General features: G+C 39.6%; 1 protein-coding gene across 2 annotated transcripts in view; it reads right to left on the bottom strand.

Moving 5' to 3' along the window:
• The window catches only part of kremen1 (kringle containing transmembrane protein 1), a 76,365-nt gene extending 55,909 nt beyond the window's left edge, over window positions 1–20,456 (bottom strand). For both annotated transcript variants that reach the window (XM_044111878.1, XM_044111879.1), the window contains exon 1: window positions 20,111–20,456. In XM_044111878.1, the coding sequence (XP_043967813.1) occupies window positions 20,111–20,189 (79 nt within the window). In that variant the 5' untranslated portion in view covers window positions 20,190–20,456. The remainder of the gene's footprint in view (window positions 1–20,110) is intronic.
• Between the last annotated feature and the right edge of the window lie 1,298 nt (window positions 20,457–21,754).

Here is a 21,754-nt window from a genome sequence, read left to right as displayed (position 1 = left end):
AACTGGTGCTATAACACATATAAAATACTGCACATTATTCACATAACCATGCATCCAGGCATGGTGGTGGTCATATTATTTTTGCCCCTCCGCCCCTCATGTTGAGCCTGGAGCAGCGCCGAACAGAACACGTAATGATCAAGGGAAAGGTTCACCACCAAACACACCTGTTTTTTATCATCCTGTTTGTGTTCAGGTTCACCGGCATCTGGGGAATGTAAATTATACATGCTGTAGTTTGAGGTGTAGTTCTGTGAGTCCTCTTGCAGGGGGAGTTGTGTAATCTCCCACCCACCAGCCATGTGGCTCTCGGTGTGCCTGTGTGATTACAGGGTCCAGGAAAGATGAGGTAAATAAGGAGTTCAGGTTCTGAGGAGCAGAATGGATGTGGCTGAGCCTGCTAATGCTAAAATGAAATGAAAACAATCTAACAGTCCCACACCGCGGCACAATCAAAGCACAGTTAACTCTGCTGTTTACTTTAACAGACACAGTTATTAAAACAGATGGCTTATCTTTCCCTATATTGAACCATAGCAAAAGCGTGACATTCGATAAGAGAACCAGCAGCCTCTTCAAAGCAGCACCAAACATTTTAAGGATATGATCTTTTTTTTACTTTTCCCCTCTTTGCTTTGAAAATAATGACCATTATCCCAGTAAACTGCGCTATCCTTTCATTGTGCCTTGTTCTTCATCTTGTTTTCCTCTTTTTGTAAGAACTAACCAGCTTTGAGTCATTTGCTGCTTTATTATATTTTGCTGCACACTGGTTTAATCAGTCATTTCCTACTGTGGAGATTTTTCATGCCAGCAGACAAACATTACACCAAAATTTAATTTGGAAAATGAGTAAATCAGTAGCAGCAAAGGAGAATGAGAAACTCTACTCTGTTTAAGACTTAAAATTCTCAAAGAGGACACAGAGGTAGTTTCTTTTGTACTTTTTTTTTTTTTTACCAGCAACAGCAACTTATTATAACCACTAACAAATATTTAATGAGTTAGAGCACAATGGTTCTAAGAGTGAACAAGATGTCGGCTGCCATCTGTCGACATTGAAAGATAAACATACCACTTTTAATTTTTTTCTGATTTTGTTGCATTTTATTGGGATTTCAAGTAGTAGATCAACATATAAGTGCCAAGTGGAAGAAAAATTATTTATCATGTTTTTATACAACTGAAAATATGAAAAGAATATACTGAAACATAAAAGATGTATAGCACAGTTCCACTTAGTTATATCTATCAAAGCAGAAGCCAAGAATCACCATGAAAACGCCATACACAGCATGAAACCTGGTAATGGCTGCATCATGCTGAGGGAATGCTCTTCTCCAGCAGGGGCTGAAATGCCAGTCAGCAGAGATTTCTACCTTCCAGCAAAACACAACACTAAACGTGCAGTTTGAGCTACAATGGGCTGTTCATGTGTTGGAAAGGTCCAGTTAAAGCCCAGAACTAAATCCCCAATAAAAGTCTGTGGGAAGACTTGAAAATTCCTGTTCACAGACTCTCTAAATCAGTGCTGTCCAAAGCCAGAACTCAAGCACAGGTGTCCTGCATGTTTTATGCACTGAGATCTCTGCACAACTCAGTATCAAGCTGAGACAGTAAAACCAATGGAATTAGCTGTTCTGCAGCAGAGACATTTAAATGCATGTTCAAAATATCTCACACTTAAAGCATGCCACTCCACAAAGAAGACTGTGCAGAAGTGTTCTGGATGTGCAAAGTTAGTTCTACAAAGTACAGATTCAGGGAACCAGAATGTATAAAACATTTCACTTCAACTTCACAATTATAAGCCACATTAAGTTGGTCTTTCAAATAAAATTCTTATAAAATACATTAAGGTTTGTGTTAAGAATGTGAAATGGTTCACGGGTTTTAAATACTTTTACAAGATAATGTTAGTATAGACAAATGACTTTATAGCAAAACAGTAAAATTGTAACATTTTTATCTAATAAATAAGAATATTGTCTTTGAGTCTTATCTATCTGATATCTTACAGAACATATGTTCAAAATTGCAGACCTCCCACATTTCTATACAAATACTTAGAACAAATAAAATCAAGTTTGAGCTGTTTCCCTAATGACTAATCTGTTATAAGAAGAGTTCACTTTATGAAAAGTTGTAAATGTTCTTTAAAGCAATTTTGACAAGATCTGACAGCTTCTTGTAAACCATCTTTGGATTGCGGTGGACTTACATCAGTGTTATGTACACAGATACCCGACGAGTGGATCAGATGTTAAGGAGAGTGGAAATCAGATCATTTAGAAACAATTCAAATGCTCACACGTTAAAGAAAAGGCAAAGTAAAGAAAGGGTGTTTTAAATTTAGCAGGTATACATGCAGTTTCCTCCCATTTGGGATGGTTAAACTCTGGGTAACAGGTTACTCAATGAAGGTGGAGTTGAAAAGGTAAAAGTTAACTTCAAAGCAGGTAGAGCAATGCACCAAAGTTGAGTGGTAAACCAAACGTACAATTCTAAACCACAGTCACAGCTTTAAATCCTTTTCTCATTAACCGCTCAAGTCATTTATGCTCCGTGAATCACTGACGATACACCAAATATGGGAGTTTGCACAGGGGTGGTGAACATCAACAAAAAGCGGTTCTAATGTGTATCAAATCCAGAGGTTTCAGCAACTTTTACTTCTTGTTTGCATTGACGGATAAACAGACACCATGTGTGGAGCACAAACAAGCACCCATCTGTGTTCAATGACTCTCCAGCGTTTTTGTTTGGAGAGAGTGGTAAACACAGGGGGGGAGGGCCCCAGTGGGTTTGTTTCGTCTATCGTTATAAACTATAGATGGAGGCACTGGCCTGTTTAATTTCACTCTTTGGCATGTTTACATTGATTTTTCTCCTCTTTAAACTCAGATACATGATGAGGAAAATCTACAGCACATCAGTTAAGTTATTTTTTGGGCTAATTCTTGTTGATTTTAGAACAATCCCCCAATTTTTTCCTTATGTAACCCATACTCCCTGACCTGGTCAGAGCACCGCTACTAATGCATGAAACAACAAAAGGTTGTCAGATAAACCGCAACTGAGAGCAATTCTGCAAACACAGTCCTAGAAGCACAATAAGCTGCTGAAGAGGGGACCACAGTGTTTAACAGAAGACCCCCTTTTAAAGAGCTCTGTCTCTGGTTCCCGATCCCGACTGGGACGGCGATCGTTTTTCATCGTGGTTTGTGCGGCTCTGGGAAGAGCAGCAGAACTGGGAACCAGATGGTTGTGCTAAAACACAGGGGGCATCTCACTGGGATCCATTACGAGTGGAGGGTGGGGGGATCCATTCAGGGCTGGTAGATTCTGTTTCATGGCATCGGCCGAGTGTGACCAACGCTCGGGTTGGGGTGGACCGTGGGTTGGTGCCACATAGGCTGTGGCAGAGACGGACCATTTTGTGTTCACCTCTGAGAGCCGCACTCACCTTAGACACAGGACAGACAACCAAATCAGGGCCCCTTTACGACTTGGGTTACATCCCTTTTGACTTAAGGGCTCTTTCAAAATGCCTCATGTTGCAATAGGATATAATAGGCTCCGCGGCTTCAGGGACAATAGCTGTTTCTGGAAATGATGGACTGAAATGTTCCTGTGCACTCTCTAACCTCATTTTACTGCCGCCAAAGCATCACAGCTCGACTTAATGGATGTTTATTTGCATATTCTTGAAAGATAGACCATAGGGAAACATGTTCTGTGTTCCCTGATGCACCAAGCCTTTCCCTGTCACGGCCTCTTTGCTCTGTCCATTGCTGGCTTTGTTCCTCTGTTTGCTGTCCACTTCGCCAGGTCTGCCTTCTTCACTTGTCCAAATGTTTGCTCTGTCCACTTTGCCGTGTCCACCCGCTCAGCCCCATCTGCGGGTGTTTCAACAACCAGGAAAGGCGACAATTTGCCTCTTCAGCCACAAGCTGTTGCTGCTGGATGCAAACCAGACCCTGTAGCAGAACAGCAGATTACTCTCCATTTATTTAAAGTGGTTGACTTTCTCTGCTGCAGTTTCAGTGGGCTCCTGCCCAAATAAAATGCTTGTTTAAGAAGAAAGTAAACTTCGTCAGATGGGTCATGCCTCACACAGTAGCAATTCAATGTCCTCCTGTTATGTTCTTTGGTTTTGATCCTCAACGGTCCAAACTAAAAGTTACAGCACAAAATTATTGGTTGCTTTGAAACTTCATCTTCATTAGGAATGTTTACTAAACCACTCAACCAATTTCTGGTAAAATCTCTGGAATGCGTTGAATCAAAGAAAAAAATACTACTTTCAAAGACAATATCAATGATTTGATCAGACAGAGAAACTGGATGCTAGGATGATTCTTGGGCTAATGCTATACACATCAAACCAGCTTCTAGTTCTTCCTCAGTTTTCTTTGGGAGACAGCATTGACAGTGAGGACTTTTATGGCAAAACAAAACTTAATTGTCTTCTACAGAAGGCTATAGTTTGTGCAGTGTTTTTATATGTGGGCTGCTTCCTCCTTTGGGGCCTCAAACCTTGGAAAAATTCCTTTATCTGCTAATTAAGTTGAGTTTTGATTTAAACAAGAGAGGAAATGAAGTCTAGATTACTTCAAAAACAGAAATAGGAACCATTTGGAACTACAGCCTTCAATTAAAATGATCTATATTTCAACTGTTATTCTATTCTAGGTACATGAAATGCTATGAGAAACTATTTTAAGTGGTGGATGATTCTTTAATGGTTAAGTAGCCATATGTTGTCAGTTGAACTTTGTGAATAAAACAGGTCAGCTTCCGTGTGTTTTCACTTCTTAGCTCAAAATATGAATCTCAAACATTCAAAAACATATTTGACATAAAAGTGAACATATGCAGTCCAGATTTACTAAAAACCGTCAAACAGCCCTTTAATATTAGTTAGAAGTGCAGAAGAAGAGGGTAAATTTACCATTGATTGTGACAAACTGCTAGCTAGCTAATTTTTTCTGTTGATTAACTACTTCCTGTCTTACTTCAAAATAAGACTAGAAACAAAATGCTGGCTCAATCTGCTGAGAGAAGCTAAATAACTACAATAAAAATAGTATGTTTATGACTAGGACATGTCCCATTTATTTGAATATTTAAAGCATTTCTTTCAACTCATCCATCTTTTTTAAATTCACCTTACGATTTTAGAAGTCAGTTTTCATAGACAAACTTAAGACAATTTTTGGAAATCTATGTTGTCTAAAAATGTAAACACTTCAGGGGCCCCATGTTGGTTTGGGAGATTTAATCTCATTGTTTTTGATCCTGAAAAAATCCAAATTTAATGTGAGATGACAAAAATACATGGTTGCTTTGTAACAACACACTCACTCAACCAATCACTGATTGTACTGCATCCTTTATCAGTAATGTGATCAAAAAGATAAAAAAAGATGCTGGAATGATTCAGAGCATGAATCAAAACAAAACTCACCAACTTCTAGTTGATTTTTATTTTGGTCTTACTTTGAAAAATATAATACATCATCCTTTGAGCGGTTTTACAGGATAGTAATGCTTAATTTTGTTGTAAAGAAAGCTGTTTTATTGTGCTATGTTTTCGTGCATGCACCACTTCCTTTCCTTAGGCAGCAAACCTTGCTTAAAATTCCATTGTCTGGGATTTAAATTGAATTTTAATAATAAAAACAAGCATTTGTTTTAGAGTTAATAGCATTCAGGGAAGAAGATTAGTCTTCATGCTACTTCATTTTAGCTCTCTGAGTATTTCATTTACCCTCTCGCCCTTGTGTGCATTTTCAGCTAATAGACTCAGACTGCTGCAGGGAGCACCAGCGAAAGAGACGAAGAGAATGTCATTTGGCAGTGACTGGAGTGGGTCTCCTCATGCAAATGTCAGTATGTATGAAGAGGCCACAAAAACACAACTTATGCATATCAGTATTCAAATAGAAAAGGAGAAGCAACTTGGATGCAGCACAGAAGAGCAGAAATCTGGATACTTTGAATTGTAGAGAGTTGTGGAAAGCACCGGATGTATAAAGCAATGGATTCAACAAAACACTGTCTGACCTTAGAGCTGCAAAAACCACACAAACCGGCATTGTGACCACATGAATTGCACTCTCCCACCTAAGCATTGTTTATCTCTTTCAAGCCTGACAGTTGTGTACAGCCTGCAGCAGTCTGACAGTTTAATTCCACGCTGTCTGGCTGGACCGCCTCTGTGGATCAGGGACCAAAGTTAAACACTTTCTACTGGGACCCTCTGTACTTTTCCAGACCGTCACATCTGTCATGCCTTGGTATGTTCACGGCTGGTCACAGGTTTACATACGGATCATCAGCATCGATGCAATTCTAGTTTGGGGCTTATTTAAAGGGGCAGTATTTTGTATTTTCCATACACATAGTGCCATTTCATAGCACAATCAAGTAACTATGTTACCTTCTGTTGTTATGAAAGTGCTGTATGAATATAATATTACTTAGAAGAAATTTGCCTTTGCAATGTAGCAGCTTGGAATTTGGCCTCTTGGTCTCTTTTAGAAGCTCCTGCTCTTCAGTATGTCATCACAACAACACTCCTCCATAAGCTTTTAACAACGTTTTAAGATGCTTTGCAGTTTAACTAACAGATGCTTAGAATAGATAAATGTGTGGATGTGCCAAAACTTCATCCAGCTGAACAAAAACAAAACTGAAATTATTATTTTTGGACCAAAAGAGGAACGATCTAGAGTCAGTGCACAGCTTCAGTTATTACAACTAAAAACCAGCGATCAGGTCCGAAACCTGGGAGTAGTGATGGACTCTGACCTGAACCTTCAGAGCCTCATAAAGACAGTCACAAAGACGGCCTTCTATCACCTGAAGAACATTTCCAGGATTAAAGGACTAATGTCTCAGCCAGATCTAGAGAAACTCATCCATGCGTTTATCGTCAGTCGTATTGATTGTAACGGTGTCTTCAATCAAACAGCTGCAGCTGATCCAGAATGCTGCTGCTCGTGTTCTCACTAAAACCAGGAAGATAGAGCACATAACACCAGTTTTAAAGTCTCTCCACTGGCTCCCTGTAGCTCAAAGAATAGAGTTTAAAATGCTGTTGTTAGTTTATAAATCACTGAATGGTTTAGCACCACAATACATTAAAGATTTGCTGCTGTTGTATCAACCTTCCAGACCTCTCAGGTCTTCTGGTTCTGGTCTGCTCTGCATCCCCAGAACCAGAACCAAACAAGGAGAAGCGGCATTCAGCATCTATGCATTATAAATCTGGAACAAACTTCCAGAAAACTGTAAAACAGCTGAAACACTGACTTCCTTTAAATCTCAACTAAAAACCCACTTGTTTAGAGTTGTATTTGAAATGTAATCAACTGCAAATTTATTGACGGAACCTGACTTGTTGTTGTGTTTTTGATGTTGATTCTATGTTGCATTGTGTTTTTGTGTTTGATTTGATGTAAAGCGCTTTGAAATGCCTTGCTGCTGAAATGTGCTATACAAATAAAATTTGATTGATTGATTGATTGATTGCACTGAAAAGTAGTTTGCATAATAAGCTCAGTAGATGCCCATATTAAATATGCATGAAAGAATCAAAGCAACACTCCAGGTGTGTTTTCATGAGGGAATAATGTTTAGAACATTATGTAAAACTCAAAAAAGTCTAATTTATATAACACTGCCCCTTTAAATATTTTTTCCAGAGAAGTTTACATTTGTTGTGAGTTTTCTTTTATCAACACTAGGTCAACGGTGCTCAACTAAGTGTCTCCACTAGTGTTTGGATAGACGTTGCATAGAAAGTCGCCAATGAAGTCACACAATTCTAAGACATCAAAAGGCTTCTGGCAACATTTTTGCTGAATATTTGACCAGGAAAACAATTTTAAATTAACTCTACAATTTTTGTCAGCAAAGAGGTCAAATATCCATCCAAAATTCAGACAGACTTATTGGTTGGTGGCTGCGAAAAGTAAGTTGTCATTATGCAACTCTTTTACCAAAATATTAGTGGAGGCGTATCTATATATTAGAGCATCACAGAATTATTTTGACCACTAATGATTTGCAGAACATATGAAACATATATAATCTTCTAGGAATGCAATGCTGTTTGTTTCATCATTCCACCATATTAAAAAAATCCTTCAAATTCTTCATAAAGATTTATTATATGTTCACATTTAACCCGTTTATGCATGAATTATGATTGTTATGACTGGGGTCGTTTAACTTCATTATGCAAATGAGTGTGTAGGTGCCTTTTATTGATTGGTGCCTGGAGAACGACGGGGGACATCCGATTGGTCGCTTCCCAGAGGCGACGGATATAAAGCTGGTGACGTGGACTTCCTGCCATCCATCCTCGGCTCATCCCAACCGACCACACTGTTCGATCATGTAACGTTCTGGAGTTTGTAGGAGTGAGCTGCCGTTTCTGTTTCCTTAGTTTTCTCATGTTTTTCTTAGTTAGGGAGGTAAGTTTTTGTCATTTGGTTTATTTACTTTTAATTAGGTAAGTTGGTTAATATTTAGATAGTTTCCTTTTGTTTGTTGTTTTCGGCATTAGCTCATTCTGATGTCATACGCTCCACTTATAACATTTCAATTGACAAATACATCTCTTTAAAATAAATATAATTGCAAAATGTTCAACTCCGTGTGTGTTGGTTGCTTGGGAAATGAAGAGGATGGATCCTTTATGTTATGATCTGTCCACGCCTAGACGGGTCGTAACAATGATCCTCCGGTGTCAGGATTTTTTTTCACATTTTTTAAAATTTTCTTAAGGCATAAAGCTGAAGGCAATGGGGACACCCAGGCACCACCATCACAGTCTTAAATCCTAAAGCTGAAATTCGCCTTACTGCTTTGCATTGTGGTTCACCCGAACAACCGCCTGAGCAGGTGGTGATTTGCACAAAATAAATGAGGGGCTGCCCTCAGCGGAAGTTCAAAAAAAGAATCAAGAGAGGGGAAACACACAGAAAAAGAGAGGTACTTCAATCAAAGGAACGTAAGTCCTTTGAACCCGACAGGATGAGAATGGCACCATAATGAGCATGATTGAGTTTATAATAACTGGGTCTGTTTCTCTGTCTTAGTGGTTGGTGGTTTCTTTTTTTGGGGGGGGCAGTCCAGTCCCTTGGCTTGGGAAAACCAGGGCGTTGCCCACAACCTGACCCTTGACGGCGCAACACCCAGAGGTCAACAGGAAGTAAACGGGCCGACGTATGACACAGACGGACACAGTTGAAACCGTGAAGGGTTTTCCCCTCTGCTCTTCAAGACTCAAGCATGATCCAGACTCAGCTTTAGACAAAGTAAAATAAGAGTGTTCTTCAGAACTTCTGGCCTGTCTTCACAAGTCAAGGCCTGCTGGGTGTCAGGCGTGATGAAAAGTGGAAAAAGAAAAATAATCTTCTTTGTTTGCTTCTGTTTTAGCCTTTCTAATCTGGATGAGTGGCTTCTCACTGAGCGTAAATTTGACTGTCTTTCCATCTGTCATCACTATGTAACTTTAGGGAGCTGCTGTCTGACTCTCTTGTTTCAGTTTTAAAGATTTACACATGCAATGCATGTGATGATGCTCAGAGGATGAGCGCCAAAGATGTGGAGCTTTTTACTCAGCAAATTAGATGACAGCTTTGTCTAAGTTTAACAGTCCAGCTGCATCTGAATAAGCAGCTGGACTATATAACAAATTTCGCTGGACAATAAATTGTTGCAGAAGTTATTGCAATAAACAATAATGTTGTTTTGAGGCCATTTTCAAGTCTTTAATTGGTAATAATGGCATAAGCAACTACACCCTTTCAAAGATCATTAAACTTACGGTACATTTCTACAACGGGAACTAGAAGACATTTCAAATATCCAAAATATATAAACAACTGAAAAAAGAAATAAAATTGATGCTAAAGTCTCTGTAAATGCAATAAGAAACTAGGGTAGTAATGGAGGCCAATGCATCAGAGTGAATACTATTGTCATACAGTCTTTGATAGAAAGAGAGAAACGAGAAAAATAATCAACCAAATGGAAAGCTCGTTTTATCACATATCTGAATTTCTCCATGTACACTTTATGTAAACTCTGAATTATTATTTTCTTTTAAACCGCTAAGATATCTACCCACAATGATGCGACATTGACTTCACAAACAGACAGCTGATTAGGATTTTTGTATTCAGATAACAATCCCAGTTTCAGATAAAATCCTCGTGTGTCGTCTGGTTTTCTTAGTGTCCTTTGTTGTCTCACTGAAGTCAGCTTCTCAGGACATTCCACTGAAGATTTATGGGGGCTCCATATGGGCTAGAGTGCGACTCATTATGCACGGATGTGACACAAAGAGCAGACATACTGAGTGAGTTTGCTGTGAAAACAAGCGGGACGAGCAGACTGGATCTGCGCTTTAACCTCCAGGAGGTTAAAGGAGCCTTCAGTGAGAGCTGCACAAGTTTTAGGGAGATTAAACCATTTGTCAGAGAACTCATCATTGTACTGAGTGATGACAGAAAAAGGACAGCAAAAGCAACCATGTGTGCCCAGACGATTGTCGCTGATTAATGCAGACACTTTTGCATGTCCTTGAATGAAAGACGAGGGACTCGCAAAGTTTCCACTGCAGCTGGAGAATGTTGGGTTTTGTCCTAATAAGCTTGGAATCCTTTTATCCAAATAGTTTTAGTGTGATGTTCCGAAATAAGAAGACGAAGGCCAAACCTGGAGGGGATACTGGACATCACATGCTGGAAGTTATTCATGGAGAAAAATGTATCTTAAAAGATAAAACGTTAATGTCAGAAGCTCCAAATAAAATGCATCCATCTTACACATGCTTATCATAAATTACATCATATGCAGCTCTGGAAAAAAATTGAGACCACTTAAAGCACATATGTCAGAGTCAAGGCCCGCGGGCCACATCCGGCCCGCGAGAAGATTTTCTACGGCCCCTGGGATGATCTTGATTTATTATTAGAACCGGCCCGCAGCAAGCCGTCTGAAAAAATGCGAGATGCACCCCCCCCGTTCGATCCTCACAACGCACGATCCCCCCCCCGTTCGATCCTCACAGCGCGCACCCCGGTCCGCAGGAAATTTACGAAGGCTTGGGCCGGTCCGCTGCACTAGACCAAATGCGTCATTTAAAAAAATCTCAATGAACATTCGATCAGTCCGGCCCTCGGCTTGTAGCTAAATTTTTTATTTGGCCCTCCGTCCATTTGACTTTGACACCCCTGACTTAAAGTGATCAGTTTTTCTGATTTTACTCCTTATAGGCACGTGTTTGAGATGGCTGTTAGCATAAATTTATAAATTGTTATGCTAAATTGTATTTAGCTTAAAAGTACATCTTTGGTTTGAGTACATTTATTAAATTTGGAACAAGCCCCACTTTAACAAATATTGTTTTACAAAAGCATCCCTGCTTGTACAACCTCTTTCAGCCACTAAGACTTCATTATTTCTTTTGCCAGGTTTGAGCTGAATCTGAATAAATGTTCTTGCTTAGAGTCCTTGATTGTCTCTCAGGGCGTTTTCATGCCGTTAGTTTGTTTACTTTGGTCCAAGTCAGTTGATGAATTTGGTAACTTGTAACGTTTTTGGGTGGTTTGGTTTCTTTTCACACAGATAAAACTCCAAGTGACCGTGGGAACATTCAGTCTGTTTATTGCTCAGATGTGGGAGAACCAACTGTAAATATAGGAAACAAATGGTGTGTTCATCTTGCCACTACTTCATGCAAAATTATCAAAGGGGTTGAATACGGCTTAACGTTTTACAGAAAATACAAACCGCCATTGTTTATCAGTTCTGCTGCATCCCACAATGCAATGCACACATACGGAAAGTCATTTGGCTCAAATTTGCACCATATACCCGGTAGACCTGTTTGATTGAGGTCGAATCACATTTGTATGTGACCAGGCGAAAAATGGGTACCTGTGAAATATATTTTGCAAATCATGTTTTGCTTTAATTTCATGTGCCAGTCGCAGTTCTTCTTTTTGCCAGAGAAAATGTTTCAATTACATTTATTTTATAGTAATTATTAGGCAACGTAGCAAATATTTCACTGTGGGGCCTGTGTGGGTGAAACCTGGGTTCAAAAGAAGGGGCCATATGGGAATGTTTGTGGGTTTTATATATGTTCAATATTGCGCATGTGGATTTGATGCAGGGCTGAAATGTGTGCTAGGTGGACCCCACAGATGTTCATATTGCCCATTCTGAGCCCATGCATACATTTCCCATTAGTCATCCAGTTAGGACCCACAGAAAGAGCTTAATTGGGTTCTCTCACATGCTTGACCTTGAGTGGGCTGCACATAAGATGCCTATTTGGCAATAATACAATTTCAGTATCCATTTAGTCCACCAAAACATATTATATCAGATAATCATATTTGCTCAGCAATGAAGAACCTATAGAACAATGAAATAACTGCTGTTGCCTCCGTAAATGTTGCTGCAGAAGAAGCAATCCAGTTTCCCATTAGCTGCAGACAACAATCAGATTGACTCGCTGTCTTCCACTTAAAATAGATTCTTCCACTTCGCTGCCATCTTTTTACCAGTGGTATAAAACGAGCATACACAAAAGCAGCGATTGTATCCCTGGATCTAGCCTTGAAGAAGAAGTAGTGAAGCTGAAAAGAGTGACGGCAAACTGCCTTCATGCTGAGCAAAAAGCCTGAACTTCACACTTTGGTTCTCAGTCAAAAAATCTGTCTGAATTCATAAATCCAACATAGACTGAGCTGGTAAATCACCAACTTATCTTCACAAACAGGGAGTAATAACAAGTCTTTTTTTAACTTGTCCTTTCCAGCTTTTCAGAGGAAAATCTGTTCGTTCTCTAAGTGACTCATTGTTATTTCCAATGCTAACAGCATCGTTTTGTTCCTGCTGAGGTAATTGTCAGTAGTTTGGAGAGCTTTACGGCAAAACAAGTGCTTGCTGTTGAAACAGTCAGTTAATTTGATGACCAACAGAGAGTCAATTTAACCTCCGAACTAATTAATACATGAATAAATGATGTTCACTATTCCCATATTCAGACATAGGCCACTTTATTAGGTAACCCTTGCTGAAAACAGACTGGACCCCATTTGCTTGCTCTGACCTCTGCCATCAACAGATTATTTTTTTCCACACAACTAATACACAATAGGTATTTTTCTTTAAGTAAACCCAAGAGACAGGTATGTGTACAAAATTCCTATAACGCCAATACACCAAAATCTCATGAAAAGACACTCATCACAATAAATGCCCAAATGTAAGCAGCACAATAATTTTATACCAAATGTTGCATCCTAAAAGAAACGTCTAGTAGCCGCTCACTCAGCTACAGCGCCTGCAATGCGCCTGTCAATGAGTGCAGTTCGTCTGGAGGACTGCTGCACAGAAGCTCACCAGGAGGAGAGGTTTCCGTCTCCCTCTACAAACCGGAAAAGCTCCAGGGACCACAGCACCCACATCTGAGACCCAGACCCAATGCATCTTCTTCCCAGAATGCCCACTGACACCCCCATCCAGAGCTCAGAGGGCTTACCAACACACTAAATCCCTTATGTTAAAGTCTTTAAAAACCCGCTGTCTCTTCGCAGACTGACGCTCCGTCACGATCACCTCCGCCAACACAAGCTTGTGTTTCCTCCACAGCCTGAAGAACGTCTGTTATTATGTTTCTGAGGCAGACGAGTCACAGTATCCATCCTTCGTGTGCACACTAACAAGGATCCCTCTGTCTCAGAGGTCAAAAAGGTCAAAAGAGACAGACCATAAACTGAACTGTATCAGCTGCGTTTACAAGTTATGGAAAAGGATTACTTCGGTAGAGAAATGCTGAATGGGTATATGAGGGAGAGTTATGGGCCCAGTCACAGGCATAAAATGGTGTGTGCGCTGTTCTCTGTGTGTGTGTGTGAGTGCGTGTGTGTGTGTGTGTGAATGGTGCAGAACGGGAAGGAGAATGCGAGACCTTTTGACACTCCTAAAATCTTGAGCAGGAACACTGAAGGTTCACAGTCTCCAGACGGTTACAGCTGCTCGACATCTGAACTTCACTGAAAACGTCACTTCAAATCAGTCAAGATAAAAAATTACATGAAGTTAAGCGATTTATATGAAAAGAAAAGCGATTTTTTTTTAAGACCTGACAACACTGAGGGCTGTCAATGTTAGCACTTTAACACAAGTGATTGATCTTAAAAGTTTAACACGGTAATGTTACACAATGACGATTGATTACATTACCTATTTTAACCTAAAGGCCAGTTTACAATTTCTAAGTTGATATTTGAAACAAAATGATTTCTTTTAAACCTTCGGGAATATAAAGAGGTTTGGTTTGAGACATTAAACTTCCTAAACATTTTTTGAAAATGTACATTTTTACATTTCAACCACTAAGCTTTTCAAAGTTCAGCATAGTGATTAATTGTAATTAATCAGAGCTCTAGACTTTGATTGATCTGATTACATTTTTTAATCAATTGACAGAATTACAATATTATCGGATTCATTATATCTGGAAAGCAAGTTTTCTACCCGATGCTTCAAAAACATGTCCTGACAATTTAGAAAAGCTTTAAAGTTGCATGTAAACTTATTTGCCACTTTATTAGGTACATCTGTTACTACCTCTGACCGCAGCGGAAGATCACAGCAGCTAAACAAGAAACTGAGGGAAAACACTGCGTGGTCTGATGTTTCCCAAAGCACCACACTTGGATTTATTACAAATAACCTCTCCCAAGAATAAAAATGGGCCAATTTAGATTTGTATTTTGCAATATAAGACATTTTATTCTCACAACAATCATAATGTGAAGTTTAGCGTGTCCAGAAGAGTATCGGTATCATTGTCAATTGTTTTCAATACAGAAATAAAAGGACAACAGGGTTTTTATCCCATTTAGCCCTCTGAATCTTAATTTAATTCTTCCAGACATGTGATTTGTATCTTGAAAATGCACATTTTCAACATTTTTCACCTAATAAAAATAAAAGAAATTAAAATGTTTTGTTCAGACCCCTTAAAACATGCACCACACTCACAAATACAGTCATTTCTAACATAACGGAGCATTATTCCTCGCTATAAACATTTCTACAAGCATTGTGTGGTGAAATATTAATGAAACAATAAAAGTTTAAGGCTCTTCACATCATTTTTTATAGCACCAGTACCACTGACGTCAGTTTTTGCATCACAGGCGCCACAAGCTTCCCTGTTGCAAGGCTTTCTAAGCACATTTACTTTACCCCGTGTTCCAACATGTCACTAAAAATACGCCATGATATTGTTAATGTGGAGATTTATGGCTGCATTAGGCGACAGCTGTGTTTGGGTGATGCGGCACTTTGCACTTCTCTGCATATTCCACACACCTCTCCGAAGGCTCTGGAAGTGAGCAGCTCTTCTTCCACCAGAAAATGAGACAAAAAAACAAGAGAGACACAACGTACATAAAGTTCCAACACATGGAGCCAACTGGCAAGGCAAAGCTAAGGATAGTACAGCAGGCTGGCTTTTCCGCTAGCCACAGCCATTCTCGACCTTAGTGTGCAGAAGAAAATTAGTTCCAGGAGGCAGAAGTCCATTTTAATTCAGAGAATTTGAGTTTAAAGTTGGTCTTATTTAAAGAATTGACTGTATATTATAAAAACTACCCCATCTTGTATCTTAAAGTATTGCTAACTTCTTGTGTACCAAGATCTGATTTGGTGGTTATTTATGTTTCTCCAATTTTCCAATCTAATTTCTACAATGAACCAGAAGCAGTTACAGCATAATAAACCGACACAGTAATGGGACCACCACCATTCTTTAAAGCTGGGAGTGTTCTGGATTCTCCCAAATAAATAACTTTGTTGTTTGTTTTTGTTTCATGGGTGCATATAATTTCTTCCCAAACGGAATTGGGTTTGTCTCGGTGGGAAGCTGCAATTCCTATCAAACTTGAAGTTGTCAAGTTTTGACACACTCTCAATCCATGTTGATAAAAAATAACTTGCTACTTTGAGAAAAGTGACACTGGTGTTCCAGCATTTTGCAGTTTATGACATTCTTGGGGCTGCATGGCTGCACTGTTGCCTTACAGTGGAGATTCTAGGTTCAAATCCCGGCCTGGTGTGTTTCTGCATGTAGTCCCTGTGCATGGGAGGGTTCTGTCTGGCTACTTCCTTCCACCACCCAAATACATGACTGTTAGGTTAATTGGTCTCTCTAAATTGCCCTTAAGTGTTACTGTGTGTCCCTGAGTTGCCCTGTGATGGCATAGACATTGGAAGGATTACATTCCTGAGCTTTAGTGGTTTCTGGATTGTTTGCAAACAGTATGAGTCAAATGGTTGAAACTTGTTTCCTACAACAGAAAAATAATCCCAAACAAACATTAAAGAACAGATAAATCAGGCTAACATTAAACTTCAGGAATTACCTTCCCATAGGCTCTAACTGCAGTTCCATTAAACTGCCCAGACTAAACCAAAAGAAAGAAACTCTGACATCCTCTCTTTATAGCCTGAAGAATCAGTGAAGACAAGTGGTGCAAATCGCTGCTTTATGAACGCTTGCTTGTATTTATAGGTACAAAAAGCATAAAGAAAATCCTAACTGTGCCTTTAATTTCTGCCACATGATCTTCAGGACCTATGCAACACCTGCTTTCAATTTCAATTTCGATTCTAAGAAATAGTCTGTAAGAATGTAGCAAAATTCAAGCAGAATATTGTCGAAGGTTTAAATGCCTTAAAGTCTGATTAAAAGCAACTGAAATAGTCTCTTGTGCTGCTTCAAAGACAGAATGCTTGAAAACATCAAACACTGATTTTGAATTAAGTGTGGGCAAACTCTTCCAATGCTGGTAATTCATACGAGTCCTTTCATCAAACAGTCAGCAAGAAAGCACATGATGTTGATTTACCAAAACGTTTAAGAACTCCCAATGGCAGCAAGTAGAAACAGGACAACGTTGTACTCAGCCCTGCACAGTAACGTGGAACACATCTCATTTGCTTCATCAAAAAAAAAAAAATGCTGCCACAGTTTCAATTACTATAAGATCATGCATATTTTCTCACACACATGACTTAGACACACATAATCTATGTTTCACCACTGACCTCGACTGTTAACCCCGAGCAAGACCAGTCATGGTTACAGGGAAACATCGAGCAGAATAAATCTCTTCTGATTAGCCAGCTTGGGCTTGTTCAGGCAACCAACATCATGAGCCGCATCATTACCGGCTTAGAGAGCAACTCAATTATGGCTCATCCTGACAGCTCTGACAGGAATCGGCTTCCCCTCGTGTGTACATTTGGTGCGAATGGCCCAAACGAGTCGCCAAGAGAGCAACCGCAAGGATCGTTCTGACCCGAGATCATGTGGGATTTTCTTTATGAAGCTTCTGGAAACAGGTCACTGTGTTATATTAGGAGAAGGAGATTTCCATTACGGATGGTTTCGTTTAATTATAAAATTCCTTGCAAAAGTATTCAATTAAAGATTTTCACGTTTTGTCGCATTGCAACCACAAGTATGCTATTAGATTTTCATGTGATAGACCAAGACAAATTGGTTCATGACAGTCAAGTGGAAGGAGAAGGATCCAAGGTTTAAAGTGCTACTCTGATAACTGTGACGTAAAGCTGCTTCTAGCTCCACTGACTGAGTTATTTCGGAGTATTTCTCAGCTTTGCAGAATTAGAAACTGAAATTTTTGCCCATTCTCCTTCCTGCTGTTTGCTGCTCCCACTCTTGGGGGAAACATAATATATCACTATATTTGTTTACTGTCAATGTAGTGTTTATCAGCTAATGTTACTTTCAAAATGTTAAAATAAGACAACAGGCTGTTTTTTCAAAATCCAAGTATTTATTTTTCTTTCTTTGTTCCTGCTGTGAGGTTAAAATCAGCAGCCATAACAACACCATCATGATGTACATTAATTACAAACATGTCACACATAGAGTAGCTTAGGGGTGCCCAAATGAAAATTTGCTCAGGGCCCCAAAAAGGCTTGGACCGGCCCTGATGTGGCTGCATCTGGTCAATGCTCTCTTTGCAACTGAATTTTTTTAGATTTTCAAATGATGGCTTAAACAGTAATGTTTACAGGTTGGTATATTGTTGTATAGATTAACGTTACTTTAATCTTCACCACAACTTTGCCTTTGATCTGTCCGCTGTTCATCATTTGCCCTTCCACCTTACAATTATGTGGTACCTAGCTTTGGTTAAGCACACCAAATCTCCATAAATTGAAGCTTATGCTTATAACTTGACCAAAGAAAAGCACACAGACGTTAAAGAGGTAGGAATACCTTTGGAAGGACCTGTAGGTGGTATAAAAGTAATTTAGTTCCCCACTGCTACAATCATGCTGTTGCAAAGCCTTGGATAAACGTATGCGTCTGTGTGCGTGTGGGTGTGCTTTTCTGCTTGTGTGGCCGCAGCACAAACTCAGCGATGTTTCTTCCTTCTGGTGAAAAACATTTATTAGACTTCTGCTTGATGCAATTCTGCAGTCTGCCGGGACACTGGAATCTCTCCGGCGTAATCGTTTTAGATGCACTTTCACGAAAGCGAGAGCAGCTGGCTAGCGCTGATAAGATGATGCACGTCTCGGCTGGAGGAGTCAAAGAAAAATCACCACCTGCTGAAGAATTTCTAATAAATGAATAGAGGCTCTAACTTTTTGGTCTCAATAAGATTACAGATGTTGTGTGGTTTCTTGTAACAGATTATCGTGCTTGTCTTGTTCCTCAAAGTAGAATATCAACTCATATTTAACCAATTCTGCTTGACTGGATTTTTGATCAAATAAAGCAGCATCTGTGTTTCATCCTTTAACTTTTGATATTTATATCGACTAAGACACTTTATTTGTCCAGACTAAACATATTAACTCTGACTATAATACAACCATAACCTGCATTTACACTGATTTATTTCACATCCAGTGAATTATTGTTTTACAGTAAAGCAAATGCGGCACAGCTGACTTAAACTAAACATGAACTGGGTTTTTTCTCTCTTTCCCCCCTTCATAGTGTTATGAGGGGAATACCATTGCTTTAAATACTTTGTTAATACATAGGTACACATGGGAGCACTTACGCACTGGCCCAGATGGTGGACCCTCTAATTTGAAATCCAAGGCTATAATTAAGAGACAAAAAAATTAAAAAGGAAAGCACGAGGATTTGCTGCTCCGACATGAAACGCGGCGCAAATTACAGCAAAGAAGAGCGCGGTTTGTGCGGTCATCATTATTAGATATTCACATTAAAAACAAAACGCACTCCGGGAGGATCCGGCAGGGGACTTTGAAGCTCTGCGCACAGACGCAAACAATTTTTCTGCTTCTTTTTTTTCGTCTTTGCCCTTTTCCTGCGTATTAATCAGGGCTCGGTAGCGAATTAAATGGATAATATCAGATTACTGAGGTTCACTTCTGACTGACCGATGTCTGGATGGTTAAGTGACATTAACAAAATCCAGCAGCGCTGTGCGGGCTGTGTCATTAAGGAAAGTAGAAATATTCTGCTTCCATCGTTAAAAACTAAAACTGAGAAAAGCCACAGATTGCTTTGAAGTTGTTCAAGGAGAGTAGGTAAACACTCCAGGATGTTGCAGGAAAGTGTGCGTAAAAGGTGAAGTTTTATGTCAAAATCCTTTTGATTGATTCAAACTGAAGTCATCATTTTAATGTCATCTAACTCACACACACATGCATATATGTAATATGTTTCAGAGTTATGTGCGCTAGTTTAATAGGGCTGACTGAGGTGTAGGTGTATGATCATCGAAGCGTCCAGTCAGATCAGTCACATTCGACTTCCAACTTTATCTCAGCTGATCTTCCTTTGAGCTTTCACTTCAACTTGTAAACATCTTAACCAAACACTTCATCCAGTGAAGTGAACCATCTGCTGATTCTGATTTAAAACCATTATCTTCACGCGTTAGGATGCGTGTCATTTCTTTTAGACAGCAGCTTTATCGGCGCGTAAAAAGCATAACTTTGTCGCATTTCATCTGGCCCAAAAGGAGAGCGGAACAGCTCCACTTACCGCTGTCGAAATGACGAAAAGCCGCCGATGTGATAAAGCCAGCCAGGAAAAGCGCAGAGGTGGCGCTCCAGGAATCCATGGTGTGAGTAAAAAGTCTGAAGCGGCTCTTCCACTCAGGTGAAGTACAGCCTGATGCGCACGCTGGCGACCGGCTTGCTTGGCTCGCTGCTTGCTTGGCTGGCAGGAGTCTAGGCAAGAGTCGCTTAAAAAAAGAAAAGTGTCTGAGCGTCACGGCAGGTACTTCAGCTACAATACAACTCTGACACCGCGGAGACGAGAGCAGATAGTAGAAACCAGGGATCCTATTTCCACGCCATGTGACAGGAAATGGGGGCAATGGATTCAACCTGCAGCGCTAAAGAGACAGCAGAGTGGAAATAGGAGGAGGAGGAGTAGGAGGTGGAGAGAGGAAAGAGGGTGGAGGTGCGGAGTTTGGGGAAGTGGGGTGCAACAAGCTGCAGGTTCAAGCAAAAATCTTCATTCAGAAATAACCTGATAGTGAGATTTCAATCATTGTAAAGCCTAAAACTCAGATAAGTAGGTCAAAGGTTTTCAGCCCTTAACTGTTGCCATGTGACTTGTTTTTATATACAATTGTTTTCTTTGTTTTTAGCAATTTTTGTTTTTGTACTGTTTTTGTAACGTGACCTTGGGGGGGGGGTTAAATATTATTATATTTTGGTTACTGATGTAATATTGCATGCATAGATGTTTCATACAAAGGCGAAGATGGGCTTAAGGTCTGAGCAACAGACTCCAAAAGACCAAAAATGCTCACTTGTTCATGAATGCAAATATGTTTGTTACTATCTCTTATGATCCTTGATATTGTTAAACGTAAATCAATGCAGAATCTGCATTGCAGATGGACTGTAAAATTCTTTGTCACAAAGTAAAGAACTTGTATTTTACATGACCCACCCGTGTCTATGTCCACTTTACCACTTAATACAATCACATAAGTTGCAAAAGAAATAATTTATAACTATAAAAAATAAAAAAGAGCTCAAGAGACCAATTTGAGATTCTCTGAGCTCTGTGGCAAAACTTGAAGAAGTTGGGTACAGTGGTGTCCAAAAGGGTGGACAGGTATTCTGTGGTTTTAGAGGTATTAGTAAGGGATCCAAAATGTGCTAAAGTTTACTGCCATGGCTTATCTTAAGTTTCACTTGTTGTTACTATCGGGGACGGCATTTAACATATTTTGGTTGCAACACATCGTAAGTTGCGCTACCATTACATTTTTATCGTCTTCCACCAGTTTTTCCGTTTTCCTCTGGTCTCTGACGTCTGCAATGCATTTTTCGTTCACTCAACTGGATACTTTCTCTTTTTCAGACCATTTTCTGTAAACTTCACAAATTTTTGTGTGACAATTCAATAGAAATCTGAAATCTTCAGATCAGCCACAGCAGGTTTAGTCAGTGCCATGTTCAAATCCCCTTTCTTCCAGTTTCAGACGGAATATTTGCAAGAAGACTAGATGTCTAAATGCAGAGTTGGTTGATTTTGGCTATTTGGGTTAACCATCAATCGAAGAGGTTTATCCAAAAGAGTGTCACACCATCAAATCAAAGCAGCAAATGTAGGTTAAAGCACCTAAGCAACGCTTTTTAAAAGACACAGAAATGGAAAAGGGGACTG

Source organism: Gambusia affinis, linkage group LG03, assembly GCF_019740435.1.
Source record: "Gambusia affinis linkage group LG03, SWU_Gaff_1.0, whole genome shotgun sequence".
Lineage (NCBI taxonomy): Eukaryota > Metazoa > Chordata > Actinopteri > Cyprinodontiformes > Poeciliidae > Gambusia > Gambusia affinis.
This window is presented reverse-complemented; position numbering and strand designations above follow the sequence as displayed.